This window comes from Megalops cyprinoides, chromosome 2, assembly GCF_013368585.1.
Source record: "Megalops cyprinoides isolate fMegCyp1 chromosome 2, fMegCyp1.pri, whole genome shotgun sequence".
Lineage (NCBI taxonomy): Eukaryota > Metazoa > Chordata > Actinopteri > Elopiformes > Megalopidae > Megalops > Megalops cyprinoides.
The window spans coordinates 13,882,631-13,902,320 of NC_050584.1; the positions used below are offsets into that span (position 1 = coordinate 13,882,631).

General features: G+C 43.5%; 1 protein-coding gene across 2 annotated transcripts in view; it reads right to left on the reverse strand.

Moving 5' to 3' along the window:
* The window catches only part of LOC118768879 (contactin-associated protein-like 2), a 326,697-nt gene that overhangs the window by 34,623 nt on the left and 272,384 nt on the right, over positions 1–19,690 (reverse strand). For both annotated transcript variants that reach the window (XM_036515856.1, XM_036515848.1), the window contains exons 16-18: positions 17,831–18,001; positions 8,009–8,227; positions 2,345–2,581 (exon numbers count right to left, since the gene is read on the reverse strand). In XM_036515856.1, coding sequence (XP_036371749.1) covers positions 2,345–2,581; positions 8,009–8,227; positions 17,831–18,001 — 627 coding nt within the window. The remainder of the gene's footprint in view (positions 1–2,344; positions 2,582–8,008; positions 8,228–17,830; positions 18,002–19,690) is intronic.

Consider the following 19,690-nt stretch of genomic DNA (forward strand, 5'->3'; position numbering starts at 1 on the left):
AAATTAAATTCTTACATCTTTGCGTCAAAGCAGTGCAATTAGCCACATTTTCCTTGGACGTTATCACTCTTCTGTAAATTGCTTTGTACTCTTTGTGTTTTTGTCAATCGTAAAGTTCCCTAGAATGTAAGCATTGTGGCCCTTGAAGCAGTTAAGCGGAACAAAAAGCTCAAAGAGAGTTCCCATGCGAGAGGCCATGTGTGAAAACTGTGTGCTTAACCAGCAGCAGTCAGAATCAGCCTTTCCATTATTACCCTAAAACCATTACAAGAAGGATACGCGCTGCATGAAGGTTGCCTTGTTTACCAATTAAACAGATTAAAAAGGGCAAGATTCTCTCTATCTATAATTGCATGTGGTGTGTGGGGATGCCCCAACTGAAAAACAAGTCTGTATTAAGAGAGCGATATAGACAGTATGACAACGACACTGCATGATGTGTTTCACGTGCAGCAAACAATGAGAGTCATGGGAAATCATTATGATTTATGGAGTAAACATACACAAGAGGTTCATGTGAATTACACCATAGCCATGGATGTCCTCTGGATGCTATGAATGCATTCTATCTATCTATAGATATGTGTTTGTGTTTGTGTGTGTGTGTGTGTGTGTGTGTATGTGTGTGTGTGTGTGCGTGTGCGTATTATGTAGTCACACTGCTGTAGAGCCCTTCTCTCACCATATGGGTGTCTCCTTTATTAAACTGACTTTTCTCTCATATACATTTTTTCTGCGTTTGCACAGATCAAAAGTCATATTCCAACACCCACAAACTGTAAAACTGTAAAATATAAAGTGGTTTACAGAATGCAGGAAAGTTCTAGACTAGATTAACCATTAAGAGTGTACTTGGTGAAAACACACAGAAAACAGAAAGGAAAAAGGGACCCGACACATTGAGTTAAATAAGACATGAGGAGAGAAGGCAGGTGGACTGATATCTGCACAGATATCTGTGCAAGAAAGCAACAGATTGTAGGTGGAACCCTGGGTGAATCTCTTACGCCCTGACTTCCATTCAACTGCAGGATCATGTCTCTCTCTGTCCAGGGTTACCTTGCAAGCAGTGCTCTGCCCTTAAGCTCGCCTGACAGAAATGACACCCCCCCACCCCCCACCACCCAAAGGAGTCCGTGTCTGGATGGTTAGAGAGAAACAGCAGTGAGAGCTGGCTCTGACTTCTTCATCTAATCCTCATCACCATGTGGAGAATTTCCTGAGCACAATCAAGGCTCCTGTGTCAATTAGTAAAGACGAGAACAACAACTGTGACTGAACTGTAGTTGAGCTTTAGGCACATGGAAAAAAAATTCTCCAGGGAGGTTGTGCATTTTATCACTGAGAGAAAACGACACTGCTCCTAGGAATTCAGGGCCACCACGTTGACGTGAAGGTGTTAAATGCGGAGGAGGCCATTATTGACAGAAATACTCTGGGTACAGTGTGTAAATATGTATAATGATGTATAATTACTAGGGTCGCGCATGCATATTTCAGGCGTATGCACACAGAGAGCAGCGGGGCTGAGAGGGAACAATGAAAGGCTCCTTGGGGATTGGTCGGGCTGGGAGATGCAGCCATCTCTACCCTCACATCGCTTGATCTGGGTCTCGGCAGGCAGCAAAAGCAGCCGACGAGACCCTTTGATGTGCGTGTCGGCATTAGCATACTGGAAAGGAGAAAGGCCTTGCGATGTGCAGTGCACACGCCACTTAACCCCATCCCTCTCTGATGCACTCAGGCGATGGGGCCTGCCATCTGTTTGTGTAGTTCTTGACTAACTTATTAGGGGTTGACTTGGTGTCTGAACCTTTCTGTTAAATACTTCATTTTGCCTATTTACATTGTTAGAAAAGTTTCTTCAATGGTATCGATTAATAAATGCAATGCTTCGAATGCTTTATTCTTGAAACTGTAAACATATGTTAAACATTAAACGGTTAAAGCAGTTCAGTTCATTAGAATTCCTCTTGCAACTATATATATATATGCCTTTGTAAAAGTCATGTATAAACATTATTAATATCATAATTAGAAAGAAAGATCAGCAGTTGTGAAAATGCATTTTTAAATTCATGTCTAGATAATGTCACATTATTAATGTCACTGTAAATGATCTATTAACAATTCATTCACTATCTACTCATTTTGAAGAAGGGCAACATTTATTTCATAGGTAGTTATGTATTTTACTGTTTTCTAACTGTCTTCAACAGTACAGTCACTGTTTTCAGTCACTGTACTGGTGCACAGGCATTTCTATAATTTCAAATTCAAACTGCTTTAGGTTAATCCAACTGCTCAGCCAGAGCAGTCCAGCTGAGACCACCATGGAACCCACCTTTAGTGCAGAAGGCTCCGTCATAGGCTGTGGATGTGCAGTCACATGAGTAGCCGTTGTACTTCTCCACACACTTGCCCCCATTCTGGCAGTACATCCCATAGCTGGTGCAGTGTCCAGAGCAGCCGGGATTCACACCGGGGGTGACCTTTGCCCTCTCCTCCAGGTCAAGGGTCACTCCGTTCATCTTCAGGGAGCGAATGCATCCCAGAAAGCCCCTCTGTCCTCCAGCTGCACCTGCAAGGTCGGTCATAATGCTTTTAGAAGGGGAGGTAGCCTGGGAATCGCACCTGTGCTGACACCATCACGCTGCTAAAAGGAGAAATGCCGGTACATGATTCAACGTTCAGGGGCTAAGAAAGACTAAAACCTCACTTAAGAGTTTCTATGCTTCCAGAATCTGTGACCAGCAGAGAGGCAGCCAGAAAGAATTTTTAAACCAGCATCTAGTAGATGTAATGTGACATCTTATGGCTTGTAGCTTATTCCCAGAATTTATAATAACACCGGTGGGGGGGTGGGGTGGGGGGCGGAGGTTCTCAAGTGTCTCCGACAGCAAAGGCTAAATTCCCCAACCTGGCCTCGGTGATGACTGGGGGCTGACAGCCACGGAACAAACTGGTATCATTCTGCCAGGGGGACGTGCGGGTAGGTCAGTCAGGGTTCACACACTGCATCACTAGCACCCTGCGGCATGGTCGGAGAGATGTGAGCCAATCAGATGCACCTGCCCTATGGCTGTCTGCCTCCTGGTGCATTGAGGGACATGCATCCTGTAATATAGTTGCATTAGCCAGCGTGTGTATCAGAGGATCGCATATGCCTTGCTCATGGCCGGGGGGGGAGAAGCTGTCTCAGTGGGGTGAGCTTAGTGTTCACTTGCCATTTGTGAATAGTTGAATAAAAAAGGATGGGGAAATAGAGCAATCAGTGACAACGCCTGAAATGAAATTCAACCGTGCTTTACAAATAGAAACTGAAGTCTTTTCTGTTACTGATTTAAAGTGTCCAATTTTACTGAAAGCATTTTCATTCACATGTCTTATTATTAACCGATGAAAACACAGCAGGTTGGGACAATTTCTCTGGTACACCTGCAGTCCGTGGCAGAATACTACACATATTGATCCAAAAAGCATGTCTTACATTAAGGCAGTCAATAAGAAAAAGGATGTGTTGCAATAAAATCCCAAAGCCAAGTGCTAAATGTTACGGTACATTATGTCTTGCTGGAGACCTATATCCCCCAACCAGTGGCTTCACTTCAATCCCTGGAAGGTTGTGTGCATGCTTGACCAGGCTTAATAGAGCCATTAAATTATTTAGTCATATACTTTTATACCATTATATGCTAGGGCTAATACAGTGAAATCACAATATTCCTCAGATGAAGATCAAGCAGGTCCTAAATGAATCCACTCTTCCTTGTTGCACGTTACTCCACTCCTAAGCACCCAGGCCCAAAAAGCCCTGGCTTTAAAGGATGTCTCATCCAATTACGTAGCGTCTGGTGAAATTGACTCGCGAACCATTCACCGGGCTAAAGCGACCGTTTTTGGCCAGATAATGGATAACGATAATGGCCGGATGCCTTGCCATTAAGCGGACCTAACCATTTAATCGGACAAAGGGAAAACATTGACAGGATTAATATGTCTGTAAAGGACCACCGGAGACGCAGGCGTTATTTACAAACAGTAGTTAATAAAAGCCGGATCTGAGCCACAAAGGGGAGCCGTGCAACAATGGAAGCCTTGATATTCAGCATTATTAAAATCCTCTCAATAATGCTTAAAGGATTAGAAAATAAACAAACATTCGGAGAGATGCATCTGAAGGGGCGCTGATTCACAGTTATTTCGGGACAGCGCAGGACTGGCTAGTAATCTAGGAGAACATATTAAATGTCAGCATTCTTAAAGACTCCATTAACATTTTACTTTGTAGTTTAATTTAATTCCTTGATTTGTGTAATGTATTTCTCTGTTGCTGCCTCTCTGGTTGTGACCTGGGTGGCTATTAAATGGAATTAAATAAACCCACAGAGTCTTGAGCTAATAGAGCTCTAAGCTGATGGCAGCACATTTCACGAGCGGTAAAAAGGCTGCATTAATATAATAACGGCCTGCAATTAAAGCCTCAATATTCTATTATTTAAGCGGTATTCCTGTAAAGCGGTACACAAACACAGTCGCAGAGCCGGGGTAATTAATGTCAACATGAAAGCTGAGATAGTCCATAATTATTCTCTGTGACATGAATGCTGAGGCGACAGTCTTGTGTAATGCTCAAGTGTGCGAGGACAAGGATGGGAACTTTCTAAACTTTTCTTGAAACATTTTTCTTTTCAAGTACAGGAGCCCATCTGTCAGAGGATGAGAGTAGCAGAGAACTGAACAGATAGTGTAGGAGAACCACGTCACTGTTCAGTGACAAAAGAGTTTCATTGTCATTCAAACAACTGACATTGCCCTCATTCTGGTTACTACAATTATTTTGAGTATCCGGAGTTGTGCCTAAACCAATACAGAACAACAAACATTTTCATCTTTTGAATATAATTTCAATTTTTTTGTTATTAATTTTAAATCTCATCAGATGACTGTTTAAGGTCAAAGCCAGTTTCTGGTGAAGTGAGTGAACTCTGAAAGGAAAGACAGAAATCACTACACAGGAAAGCTTGCCTATCTTGTCAGTGCTACTTGATGGGTAGCAACTGACCAAAACTCACAGGTCCTGTCTTGGCTACTACTGTGTTCAGTTAAAGTTCAGTGAAAGAAAAAAAGATCTGCTTGATTTTTGTCATGTCAATATTCAGGTGGGCTGAAACACTCTCTTTGTCTCAAAGTTAAAATATCAGGTGAGCCTTGCAGTTTACATGTATTTCTTATCTTCTACTCAGCACTTAACACAGGCATGCTCATGTTCAGCCAAAGCATTTCCATTCAAAGCATTTTTCAACAGCAACTCATATCTGTGCTTACTGTCTTTTTGGCAGAGACTGTGAGTGTCATGTTACACACAAAAGTGCTCCAAGAAGAAGTTGCCACATAAGTGCTGATCGAGGACCAGCTTTGCTGTTTAGCTTTTAAATGCTAAGGTTACAATTATGGATGGGAAATCTGGTCCTAGGTCAGCACTTATGGGCACCTTCTGCCTTGAGCCACAAAAGTTACCTACTGTCCTGACAGGTCCAGGATGCTGGCTTCCCTGCAGACCCCAATAATAACACAGAGGTGGATGAGAGACCAATGCAGGGGGAAGAAATAAGGTGAGCAGGTGCAAACCAAAAAAGAGAAACAAGAGAAAAATCATAGACAACAACAGGAAGCAAATGACACATGCAAGAATAAAATCATTAGAAACAAAACCCGATTAGAAATGAATGAAGGATTACAATTCATTGTTAATGAAGTGAAAACAAAGAGCAAATCTGTTAAAAATGACTCTGTTATCATACATGGAAAGCTGATCTTTCCCACCACTGTACCATTGAAGTAATAAAATGACAATGTAACGTAGTAATCACACCTGTGTTAGGGGATTGACTGAACTTGATTTCACTGCCAATTTGCTCTTTTAGTGTAACATATATGCAGCACATGCATGTGCATCAAGAAATTATCACAGTATTGAAAGTAAAGACAAAGCATGCAAAAAAACTGAAAATATAGTATGAGAAAAGAAACACTGATTCTTAAAGATGTGGGAGGGAACTCTTGAGTCATTTGGAATGAGGTTAGAAAGAGCACATCGGACAGATGTTTCTCAAAAGCAACCTAATGAACACAGCACATGTTGAAAGTGGGCCTCTGACTTATAGTTGAAAGCGAAGAGAGGCTAAGGATTGCCAGATCTGACAGCTCCATTGGCACTCGCTATGATCAAATGAAAACGTGTGCTTCCCTGCAGAGGGTCAAAGACTAATGCTAAGTAGCCTATAGCTTGGTCATTTCGAGAGATTACATTTAATGGGAGGCAGTTGTCAAGGATTAGGACCAGTTTCAAATGTGTTTGATGTCAAGTCTCATTACACTCGGCCCAAATATTTAATGTCTGCATTTGAATGCGGGGCACATGATTTCAAGAATTAATCTTGGCAAAATTAAATTTTCATCCTTTCTGAGCCCAAATCCTTTGTTGACAGGATGGCTCATGCAAATGAGGTATTTGTAAAAGATACAGAAATTAGAGAACTATGACGAAAGCCTTTCAAAGAAGTAGTGTTCCCATGATGCCAGTGTAAGTATCTACTATATCATTCTGTGTGCTAGTACGTGGTATGGCACAGAATGCTGCTTTCTTATAATGAGCTAACCTGATAAAAATGTGGTTTTGAACTTTTCTCTTTGATCCCACAAAAACTTTTTAAAAAATGAAGAAATCAATTATATCTATTAATATTTCAATCTAATTTCTGTGCAAGTTTAGCATAGAAGCAACTTTATTTGAAGTCATAAAAAGCACACAAGCGGAGAGCTGCATTGTAAAGTCTCATTGTTAATGTGCCTCACAGCAATTTGCATAAGAAGAATGAGCTGAGAAATCAAACAGCACAATGGAAATTTAAAACCATTTAAAACTGTTCTTGTAGTCAGATGATTCTCACATAAGCTGAAAGAATTGCTAATACCTTCGAAGCCTTAATGAGACTCAGAGTTAATGGCAACATTAGGTCATTAGTCACATGCACCATGATCATTGTGATTACAGAATAAACTTCAGCCAACCTTTCCTAATCTGTCTTCATCATTCTTAACTTGTAAAGTTTAAGCGTAACCGTAAAAGGTCTAAGCGTAAACATAAACGTAACGCATATTTTAGCGTACAGGCTCATCAAGTCAAATGAATTGTTTTCCCCATTACACTACCATATCTAGCAATGTAAGTCAGCACATACCAGCAACGTCTGAATATCTTATCTTAGCTGCAGAGACAAACATGGACAAGTACAAAAGAGCTGGCACTGCTGAGAGGCAGTGCTCTCCATTGCTATAAACATGCTTTGAGAGCATTCCATTTCCAGCTCAGAATCAAATTTATTTTCTGGGACCAAGCAAAGAATAGGAATGCATATCAGACCAAACAAACTGAGGATGTCTAAACATACTGGGAAGTGTAACATACTTAAATAGAGGGATTTTAATGAAACTGATAAACCATCACACTTATAATGAGAGTAATTCTGTATATGCTACACGGAGAGCACAGTATGCCCTGCTGTGCAATGCTTTAAATTGTCAGAAGCTCGCTTCTCACCATTCTCTAACTGCGGGCCAAATTTGGTATGTGAGAATTTCCTAGGCTACAATGGTTCTTGACATTTTCTATGTGTATCACCGTCTAGATGAGAGAAAAAAACTCCATTTCTCCTTCTTTGAACACAACTTGGATCATTCCTCATGGGTCTTAAACTGCTTTTCTGAGTATGCCATTTCTCATGACCAAGTCTATGCGTTGTCACATTATCTCTCAGTTCCTGATCCCTGAGTGTGACGATTTTGACTTCTGTACCCTTAGCACACTGTCAGCCTCTATGCACGCTGTGAACCCATCTAAAGACATCACAATGGTGAATTCATTTATTTGTGAATAGTACAGCCTCTGGTGTGGGCTGTGTGTGCATGCATATCTGTATATGTGTGTGGGTGGGGGTGACCTTACCCACGTAGAGCTGGCTGTACAGTTCCAAACGGGTGTGGCCCTGTGGGGGCGCCGGCCGCACCTCCTTGTGCTGCTGGTCCAGCTGCAACACTGCTTCCTTCACATTGCGCTCGGCGCTGACCCGGTGCCACTGGTCATCGTTCAGTGGCGTGGGCGACCGGACGTTCAACTCCACTGGCCCATTTCCCACATCGAAGGAGAAGGATACCACAGTGGGTGCTGAGAAGAGAGAGGCAACAGGCTGTTTTTCTGGGAGAAACTTCTAGAAGGCTTCTGGGGAAATCCTCTGGAAAAAGACTTTGCAAACATCATGTAACATTTATAACTGAAGACTGCAATGCATTCAAAGTTCTCTGGTAAAGTGAATGACCAGGGGCCCACGGTGGAAGAAGAAATAGACTGTTCCACTAGTGGAGGGTTGAGTTTGTGAGCCTCTCAGATGACAGCATTGCAGCCATGGCTATCCACTGATTAGTGCTTACCCACTGGGGCATTGTGGGACATGTAGTGTGAAAAAAATAGTCACTCTACGCGTGTGAGTGTATCAGGAGATTACATTCACTACACATAACACTTTTGTGTAGGAGCAGAAGTGTTGCAGTGAGACAAGTCAAATATGCAGCTGGTGATTCCAAAAAAGGATGAGAAAGGGGAACATATAGAGAAAAATACAATAAAGTGGTGAATAATTACAAGATTGCATACTCATTCTTTAGGAATCGGGATAATCAGATTACATTTGAAATATCAAAGGAGCCTTTCATTTTAGCAACTCTGAGAAAAGTGTACTGCATTGAGACGCATTGCTGATGAACTTTTGCACAGTAGCATGGGATTCTGTGCATGATGACATGATTACTACACAGTGATAAACTACTTCTTCAGAAAATAACGAACACTGCCTTGCTAAGGTATCATATTTACAAACTATCAATTGTTCTAATTTTGGAAACACAAGAAAATTCAAACAAAATGGTCTTTTGTATTTTTTTCCACAGAATAAAGGATCACAATCAATAGGATATCCCTGATAATTCCAGCAAAATCCTCATTGAAACTTCACATCTATAATGGGATGCATGTAACAATGGGTTCTGTCCATAAAACCAACAACAATGAGACAGAGATCAATATTTTGTTCAGCTATAAGCCTTTAGCTTAGTAACACATTTCACTTAATGTGTTTTGGGGTATTGAACCAGTATTTATTATTTAAGAGAGACTTGTGTAAAACAGGATGGTAAATACATAGAGACAGCTGCAGGTTAGAATTCTTTATGATTTGTGTTGAGGCATTGAGCCATTTCAGGGAGCTGATAGGGTGAGCTGAATACAAAATTAAAAACAAATCTCTTGAAAACAGTTTGCATGGAATGCCTCATTTTTTGACAGCGGTATGATTTACAGCAAAGTTTTGAGAGACTATTATTTACAGTCTTTACTTACAAATAACTCATTTGCACAAACAGGCACTATCCTGGTGGTCTGCGTTGATCATCTGTATGAGGAATCTCTCACTTGCCTAAAATAAGACATGAAAAGTAGCCACCGAAGGAAAATCAAATCAGTTTATTCACCCCTTAAAAAAAAGAATGCTCTATGCAACTGCACTGCTTCAGATTTTGTTTGCGGAGTTTCAGATGCACTGCAATCCCCAAATGTGTTTCCACTAATGGCTCACAATTTTAATATTCACCTTCTTCTGTGGAACTGCATACCTTATATCCCATAGGAGTGGGTGTTTATGGCAGGAGAGGTGAGTCTTGTTTGAGAAGCAGACAGCACAAGGTGTTCCTTGCTGTGGTTTGTCATTTTCTGCCCCAGGGCACTCCATCGAAGCAAAGTGGCATCCCTTGGGGTGCTACTTAACAAATACTCCTTTTTTTAACGTGCATGTCATTAACTTAGACAGGGGACCACAGTAGTCATGTCACAAACCGCAGTTTTACTTTTTATATTGATGTAAAAAGGGCCAAAGACATGACCTTCTTTGTGGGGCCAAAGGGACCTTCTGAGCACGGTCGACCCTTAGCTATAAGCCGTATAGGCAACGGCCCAAGGCACCACTCATCTTTGGGGGCACCACATGTCATCGTGTTTATTGCTTATTTATTTTTTGGTGGCTCCAGCAAAAATATTGCCTGGGGCATCAAAAATGCCAGGGCCAGCCCTACTTCCAGTGTTCTTCTCAGAGTTACCTTGCTGCTATGTTGAATGAAGATAATGAATCTTTCTAGTGCCAGGAAGTACGTACAGTATGTGGTGAGTGCACCCTCTGTATGCTACAATTCAACATATTCTAATGTACAAAGGCGATCGTTTAAGAATGTATAACGAAAGCAGTCTCCTGCCTCATCACTCTCGATGTGTGACTTTAGGCTGTATTTTGGCCGGGGATGGAATTGCCGGGGATGGAAGTAGGGCACAGCTGAATGCTCTGCGAAACTTATCCACTTCTCAGCAGTAATTGGGTGTGGAGTCATCGGTCACGGGCGTCGGGAGCCTGCACAGGCCAGGCGAGGCGGTCAGCAATCACAGCGCCGGGAGGGGACGCGGCAGAGCGTCGGGGGCCCGCCCTGGTCAGAGGGACCTCAGGCTGTGCTCTGCCACACTGTCACAGCAGCGACCTGAGGACACAGCACCCATGGAGGAGAGCTAGAGGCCCTGCCCTCCACAGTGAGTCCTGTTCCCTCATTCATCTCGCCATCGCTCACTGTCTCTTTATCAAAATCGCTCCCTGCTGGCTTCCACCCCCATCTCATGGGCTACCTGTCTGCTCCAGCGCTGATCCAGAGCCTGCAGCTGCCACTGTATTGGGGCGAAACCGAACCAAAATTCACAGCTGCCACCCTGAACCTAAATCCCTGACTGCTACCCTGAACATAAATGCAGAGCTGCCACCCTTAATATAAATCCATAGCTGTCACACAAAATAAATCCATAGTAGCTGCACTGATCCTAAGGACTATCTGCCATACTGAGTCTACATTTATATTTACCAAGTTAAACCTAAATGCAGTTGCCACACTGAACTGAAAATGTTGCTGCCAGGCTGAATCTGAACCTACTGGTCAACACCCAATCCCACCCTAGAGCTGTGACACTACAACTGAACCTAAATTCATTGCTGCTACATTGAACCAAAATCCGCAGCTGCTACACTGGGCCTAAATCCATAGCTGTCGCACTGACCCTAAATCCACAGCAATACCCACGGCACCAGGCTGGCCTTGGCCTGTGCTTGATATAATGGCCTTTCAACACATGTGATTAGGGCACTTTGCACTCGATTTCAGTCATTTTGTCTCCCGAGACTGGCTTCCATTAAGGCTGATGTCAGAGCACCAAAGTGTCAAAAGGACTGCGACCACCGGCTGCAACTCAGCAGGGGGTGCCATTTCCCTGCTTATGAAATCCACGCTCACCCCTGAAGTGGAAAAGGACGGGACTGTCCTGCCAATCACGGCGCCACCTGCTCTGAGCAGATGTTCCAGCCAAGGGGAGCAGCGCCGCCCCTCTCACCCCCCATCACCCCCCTCTCCGGTCCCCTCACACCAGGCTGCTGCCCGTGGCACCTCAGATCAATCAACGTCGCACCGTGCTCCGAGCAGGCGCCCCCGTTCCCCGAGACGCCCTCTGTCTGAATTCCTCACAGTGGAGCACAGAGCGTGAAGAAACAAGGGGACTGCGCTTGGCAGCGCTGAACTCTCTGAGCTGTGTGTGTGTGTGTGTGTGTGTGTTCTTTTCCCTCCTGTGCTGAAAAGGGCAGGTGTGGCAGGTGTAAAGGAATCGAACGAAAGTGCGCCCTGATTTTTTCAACATTCTGATGCCCATAATTGGATCCACCTCACGCGGCTGCTGTGACTCCACACTCCGGTGACTTGCACTGAGGTCCCTTGAGGTCCTCTGGCGTGGACCGACCGACGTCCTCAGACTGGTGAACCAAACACCAGCCAAGGTCCTGGCATCCTGAGCAGGGGCTAACTGGTTGGCTGAGTACAGCACATGCAAACACGAATCCACTACAGTTATGACTAGAAGATCATTCTTTTTAGAACTGATCAATATTTTTCAAATGTAATTTTATTGTGAGCTATAAGTATGATTTAGCTTATTGTGAAGTAATATATTGATCATGGATATTACAATTAAATCTGGACTGGAACTGAACCCACTGTAATAAGATACAGCATAAGACATGGGGGACAATTGTCTGTAACTGCTGCAAATTCAGTGATTTCATTACATACATAACATAAAGATATGTCATTTGATGGTGTGAAAGATGGGGGAGTAATGTGTTTCATTAGCATTTCATCTTGAACTGCACATCATAACCCGTGAATGAATGCCTAAATTATGTAAAGTTATGAATATAACCATGCAAGGATGGGACACGAGGCTCATAATAAAGCAAGCAGAAGACTAACACGTCTCACTTTCTGATTTAAAGAATCAGAACAAGAGTTCTACCCTATATTAAACATCAGCTCCTTTTAGCTGACAGCATATTAGGCATAGGTCTTCACCTTCACACATCTGAGCTTCTCATACATGCTTTCTGATTGGTGCTGAACCGGTTTAAACTGCCAGAAAAACTCATTACTGTCCCAGCTTTCAGACAGAATAAGGCTTTTTATTTAGGGGATACATCAAATGACACCATTTCACTTCTGTCCTTGATATAAACATGTGCTTAAAGAAGCAACGGTAGCTTCCCTTGTTTTGTATTACATATTACAGAGCCACTCTCAGCTTTTATATTTAGCAAATAACCTGCTTTGTTTTGCCTGATGAGTGGCAATCACCCATCCATGAATGCACTCCTTAACCACCTGACAACTGCAAAGTGAAGACACTTTGCAGGTTAATAAAAATTAAAGTACAGGGACAATAATTGAACATGGCTCAGGTGACATTCCTCATTAAAAACAAGGATGCGTGCTCTTCCTTTTGGCTATCACAATGTTATGAAAGTAGTGCTAAACGTGCTTCTTTGTTCTTTCTCTTTTGTTGCCCAAAGTGCAGCTATTTTCAGCTGAGTGGAAGGAAAGTGGGTGAACTGGCCCAGTTGCAACTAAGGATAAAACCAATCTGAGACAGAATTTGAAAGGACGCACGCTTCAGTCAACCACATCAGATGAATAAGCGGTGACATCATGAGAAGTAAATACTTAACTAGAATCATCAGTGGTCTCGCATTCAGGGGACTATAGCCTCACATAAATCTGGGCCCCCCTGACATGTTTTCTGGGCTACTAAATAAAACCCATCTCACTACCACGGTAAACAATCGCTTTCAGGGGCAGCTGGGAATAGCATCAGTTATCCTAAATGTGAGAACAATACGCTCCCATAAATCAGAACAGGATTACATTACACATCAGTTATTCATAAAAAAACAAAGAGATGGGAAATTGTACAGGGTATTTGTTTTCTGCATCATAAACCAAGATAAATTGGCTACAGGTTTCTTTCTGTGTTTTTTTTTTTTTTTTCTACCTCGTGCATGAATGAGAATGGGACATGGCGTGCTTGCTTCACGGGGCTCGGGAGGTTGAAACCATTTCGGAGTTGCCAGCCCCCTGTTGCTGGTGGGAGCCGGCCGCACACCATCTCCAGCGGAACTCATCGTTCTTACTGCACGACCCGGGGTGCTCCTCGGGTCTCTGCGTGTCACCTCTTCATTAAAGATGCATTCAGGCATCAAAGAGGCACTGGCTGAGGGTGGTCTGGAGGTGCCTTTATCCCTGCAGGCAAACGGAAGCCTGCATTCTGTATGCACCCTGATCAACAGTGGAGAATACATATTTGAATGTAGGTAGCCACTCTCAGACAGAGAGAGAGGAAAAAAAAAAAGTTAGTGAAAGAATCTGAACAGTTTGACAAGCTGGATGCCCCTTTCTGTTGTCCTACATAGCAATTGTAGCACCGTGAGCCATGATATGAATTACAAAACAAGAACTGACGGAAGCTTCCCTTTGTTTTAAAGCCCCCCTCTGTAGACCGCGTGCATTAGCGAGCTCCTTTCAGGGCTCCGAGATGGCAGGGCCACAGTTTGCCCCTTTTTAAGAGAAAAATAACACGCTCAAACAAAACTGATTGTGAAAACAGGGGAGCGAGTCTGCAGCAATTAAGCTCTGAGCACGATTTGGAGGGACTCCAAGTCCACAAAAAAAAAGAGAAGAGATGCAACACCACTTGAGGGTGAATCAAATTAGCACTCTAGAGCCAGGCGCCGCTGACTGGGAGAGTGTATAAAACATGAGAGTGTGGAGCTTAATAAATAATTTCTCCTCCAAAAATTAAAGCTCAGTCATGCCTCAGAATCCTGTATAAATATTCAAAGCCATGTTGATCTTGTTGTAAAAAAAAAAAAAAAAAAAAAAAAAAGTGAGTCTCTTGGCAGATGGAGGAGGACAAATCACAGACCCAGAGGGACAGAGGAAGGCCAGGCCTCAGTGTAAGTCCCACCTCATATATCTCTGTGGCTCTATTGCCTCATCATCCTCAGCCACCCACCTCCGCCACACAATGGCCCGGTTACCGCACCAGCGCTCGCACTTGCCTATCCTCGCCAAAAGAGGGCACCAACACTACTGTAGACGTCTATCTGAACACTTGAAAGAGGGAAAATGGGAAAAATATTATTTGGAGAGGATTTCTACGGGAGGCAGCCTCCTAATCATAAGATGGTGAGGTTTCATAACTTTTACAGTTGAAAGAGCACTTTCAGATAACTGGCTATCATCACATTCTGTGCCCGAGTAACGTGACCCTTAGCCACACAGGCCAGGTAATACCACTATGTTACCATTTCAGCATTCTCGTCAGATTTGCGATAAGCTGCAGGTCATGGTGTACAAGCAAAATGGGGCACAAAAAGGGGAGATTCATGGCATGCCTTTCTCCAAGGTGTTATGTACAGTATTTGCAGTAGTTTAAAAATTCCACCTGTACCACGTGAAAACGAGTATGCATATTTGATGAGTTCTAAACAAGCCTTTTCTTTTTCCCATTGTATATGCTAAACAGTATACGCTGAGTGTTTTATTAATCAGAGTCCAAATGGTTAGCAATGTTCAGTATTGCTAAAAGAGAGGATCTGAACCAAATCTGAACTCTTACTGTCACTCTGTGAACTCTTACTAAGAACACTAACTCCATGCCAGCTTCTTCTTTTTTTTTTGCAGTTTAAGCGAGTCATTTCATGCTCTGACTGGATTTCACCAGATTTAATTTCTAGTCCTAACACAAGAAAAAGCAGCCAAAATAAGCAGGAGAGATTAGGGCTTCCGCGGAAATCGATGAGAGACATTATTGAGGGGGAGAACAGAGCGACTCCATGCACACCACTGCCCAGGCTTCATGTTTAATCTTTTCCAGGTCTTTGACCAATAAGAACTGCTCATCATTTCAGGCAGGGTCTAGGCACAGGAAGTAAACATATGCCCTTTAAGAGGGGGGATATGTGAGTGTTTATCCCAGACGCTATTTATGCACACTCACACACTGACCTCTGTGTGAGGTTGTAACGTAACTTGAACACACTGCAGCCTATGCTGAACCACCAGTGTTCAGGGCAGGGCATTTGGCCTGTGTGGTTATCGAAGATACAACTGACGACAACTGTAGCAAATCTGACCGCAACAGCCTCCATTCACTCTCTAGGCCAAACTAATCAAATCCAATCCTTTCCTATGCTGAAGGAGAAAAGACTGAGGCAGTTGCACTTTTTTCTCCTTTGTGAATCAATTTCCAGGCTCCATTCACAACCAAAAATCAGCATGCATCACTAAAATGGTCCTGTGCTCTTCAAATTAGAACCAAATATAGGCTAGCCATTTGTTTTAATATAACCTGATTTTTTTTTTTTAACAATTTTCAATTCTGATAAGCAATCTGTAGTTGCATGAATAAGGAAACCGTGTATATCTGTCAGCCTAGTGACTGCCAGAAATTGACACTGTGCAGATGTAATTGTTTCCAATAAACACAAAACTCTGCAAAGCCACAGCAATACCAGGGCAGTGCATGGAGCAATAAGCCCTAATGTTCCAGTGTCTCCTCAATACAAATGATGCCATGCTGATTTGTGATATTGCATCTGCATTCACAATGAGGCAATTACAACCCAAGGCATGCAATACACAGTCCTTGGCCTACATCTTCCTGGCAATACAGTCAATATATGCATAACATTTGGCAGCATTCATCTCTCATCTTTGCTCCTCTGTGCTTGCCTGGCCTGATTGATAGCTGCTGTCACTTGCCCCTCTGAAAAAAAAAAGCCACAAACCATGTGGGTTTTTTCTACCACCCTCCCTGCTCTATGTTTCTCCCTCTTTTCCAAAACAGGACTCACAATTTTTTACCTCCTTCCCCCCAACCCTAGCAGAGGGGCTAACCAGTAGGGTGTAAAAATAATGAGGTTTTTGCGGATTCACGAATGTTTGTAAAAAGCGCGGAACATGGCTGCCCTCCATCTTTGCCACAGCACCCCGGCAGGGCTGACAAGGCGGAGCACGCAGGGGAGAGGCATGACAAATGGAGGCCGTAAGCCCCTCTCCTTCCTCACCCTCCATCACTACCCCCAGAGAAGGGCTGACTAGTGCAGGGGGAGGGCCGGAGGCCTCCCGAGACACCCGCCTTCTGGAGGAACCAAATCACCTATCGATTGGCGGAGGTGCCCACTCGGAGCCGGGAGGGATGCGAGAGGAAGGTGGGGAAGCAGGAGAAGGGGGGGGGCGGGGGGGTGGATGCGTCCCCAGAGGGGAAAGGGTGCCAGCAGCGCCATCCCTGCCTGTAACATCCAATGTCACAGTCGACTTGGCAGGCAACGTGGAGGGGATTGTCAAGGAAAAACAAGGGGCTCAAATTGCGGATTACGCTCTCTTGGAGCTAAGTCCCTTGGAAACGAATTTGCTTGATTCCCCATGTCTTTCAACGCGAGACTCTGACGCCACATGACTTCTGTGGGTACTATTGGTCTGAAAAAAGGGATGAAAGAGATCTATTTCGAGCGCTGCTTTGGGTAGTTTCACAAAAAAAAAAATAAAAAAATAAAAAAAAAACAGTCCCAATCCCTCTGCAACACTTCCTCATGGATTTAAAAAGTTAAAAAGTGAATTTTATGCTTTATTACTGAATATTGAAATGTTGATAAGTGACCTGAAATATTTATATAGTTCATGCGTAAGCAAGTTTCTAAGCCATTTCCACTGCCCCAGATTGATGAAGTGATCGTGTGGGCTGTACACAATTTAAGAAAAAGAAGAAATCGTATATTCAACGCTGGATTTAACAGAATAGTATATTTTTGCTTTTGGGATTATCCTTTGTGCTGTTCTGGAAACAGTGTGGAAGAAAGATGCGTGGACTCTTAGTGCGAGGAGAGCTGTGAGAGAGAGATATTTCTCAAGCGTTCGCCTTTCTGTTTTCGGTTGATTTCGTAACGCGGTAAGCCATCCAACATTGCAAATGTACAATTGTACAGCCTCTTTTGTAATCCTCCCTAAAAAGCTGATTCGGGTAAATGAACATTTATAAGCAATTACGGCAACTGTTTTAACTCGGCGTTTGTTCACGGTCGAACCCGCCATTCAGATTTTAACAAAAGGACAATCTTTCTCCAGTCTGAACAAAGGCACCAAACAAGAGCATTGTAATCAAGCCCTGCGAGCGGGGACTGAGTCACGGCAACTGAAAACATTTTGCGTGCCTCCGATGCGGCGCCCGCCGTGCAAGAAGTGCTCACTCAGCACTTTGTTTCAGCACTAATTATTAAACTGTACCAATCGCACGACCGGGGCCACAACATACATTTCAGCTCCAGGCGGATGAAGTCGGTGTTGCCGAGGTTCTCCAGGAAGACGCCGTAAGGAGCCGAGGTCTTGAAGTAGAAGGAGATGTCAGCGCTCGTCTCCCCCTGGAAGGTGGAGAAATGGAGGTAGGAGGAGGGAGTGTTGAAGGATGCTGCGTTCCAGTAACTACCTGTGAGACAAGCAGACACACACGCACAACAAAAAGAGAGAAAGATGGAAAAAAAAATCAGCCTTGTTGCTTGCAAGTGATCTCTGCATCAAAAAGCCCTAAAGCGATGTATGATGCTTTGCGATGCATCCAGACATCCTCTTGGTTCTTTTGACTCCAGAAAAACCTGTAGTTCCAAATCCCTTCCAGCGAACCTCAGCTGAATCATTAATTCAGCTTGTCAGCTAGATCTATAGATTTGTGTGCATAGAGAACACAATTGTGCAACCGACAAAGAGCTGGTTTACAGTTTCAAAACCGCTGTCAGAACTGAAGATGATGAAATCCTGTCATCATATCAGGTCAGCATTCACTCAATATGTCAGAGTGATGTTCATTTGTGTGTCTGTCTTTCTGACCCCTAGCATATGACTTGCTGAAAACTCAGCCACAACAAGCCCTTTCCAGACACTGAAGTTTAATTTTAGTTAAAAACTCTACATTTCTGACAGGTGGTTCTTGTGACACTGACGAGAGGCAGATTCCACAAATGCTAATATGCGCTCAAGATTCCTGATCCACATTCCTTAAAAAAAAGCAAACAAACAAAGCAGAACAAAATGAGAAGCTTGTTGCTGAGCAACTGGGTCTCTGGTTTTCACGTCCTTATGTGAAAGCAAGTTGTCACCGAATTTCCTGAAGAAAAAAAAAAAGGTTCCACTTTTAAAAGGCCTGAAACTTCCCTCCAACCATCACGTTTGGGTGAGAGCCCTGTCAGGCTGAATAATTCAAACAAGCAGAAGAGGTCTACTACCATTTCTGAGGGCCTGACAATGAGCCTAAAACAGAAGAGCAGAGAGTGACAGGCAATCCGGGGGAAACTCTCTCTTCATTCTGGCGTCCGGCACAGACTCCTGGCTCTCACTGTAATGGAAGCTCGGGAATAAATCACGATCGCCCCCAAAGTGGTGAAGGAAAACTAATGTGAGGCACTCTCCTGGGCCGCGGAGCTGAACCTGACTGTCAGGAGGAGGACACAGAGGGAGAGGCACGGAGAGCATCTCTCAGGTTGCTCCTCTGATTCTGTTTTCCTCTAAAATATCTGCTCGTCTTGTAATTAAAAGATAACATTTACTCCAGTGCTATCTTGCTTTGCTTGGCAAATGAGGTTTTTCCACGTCTCCACACACATACATACAAGGAAGAGTTAAAGGGGGAAAAAAAAGTACAATAAGAACTAGCTCAATATGCTTTTAAAGAAAGAATTATGGTCACAAAAAAATAGGGGGGGGGGGCACAGTGCAGAGGGAGCTTTAATAAAACATCTTTTTGGTTTTGAAAAAAAAAAACACACAATTACCATTATTTCTAAAGTACCCAGATATTCTTGGATGAGAGTGCATGATACTAAAAGTCTGCATGCCCACAGGTACAGATTATTTTGTTACCTGACTGGCCTAGAAAAGGAAATGCAGTGTTTTCAGTCTCTGTTCAGTCTCTTCTCTTCCACTCACACCCACACGCACACACACACACACACACTCTCTCTCTCTCTCTTTTACACTGCTCAGAATGTGTGGCAGAGAGGAGGGAGCAGTGGGTGGGAAGATATCTGCAGAGCGTTATTTATGGATGCTGGAGACTTGGACCATGCTCTTGGACCACACTGGATTATTTCCCTGTGGGCAAATTTCAGCGTTTCGGAAAGGA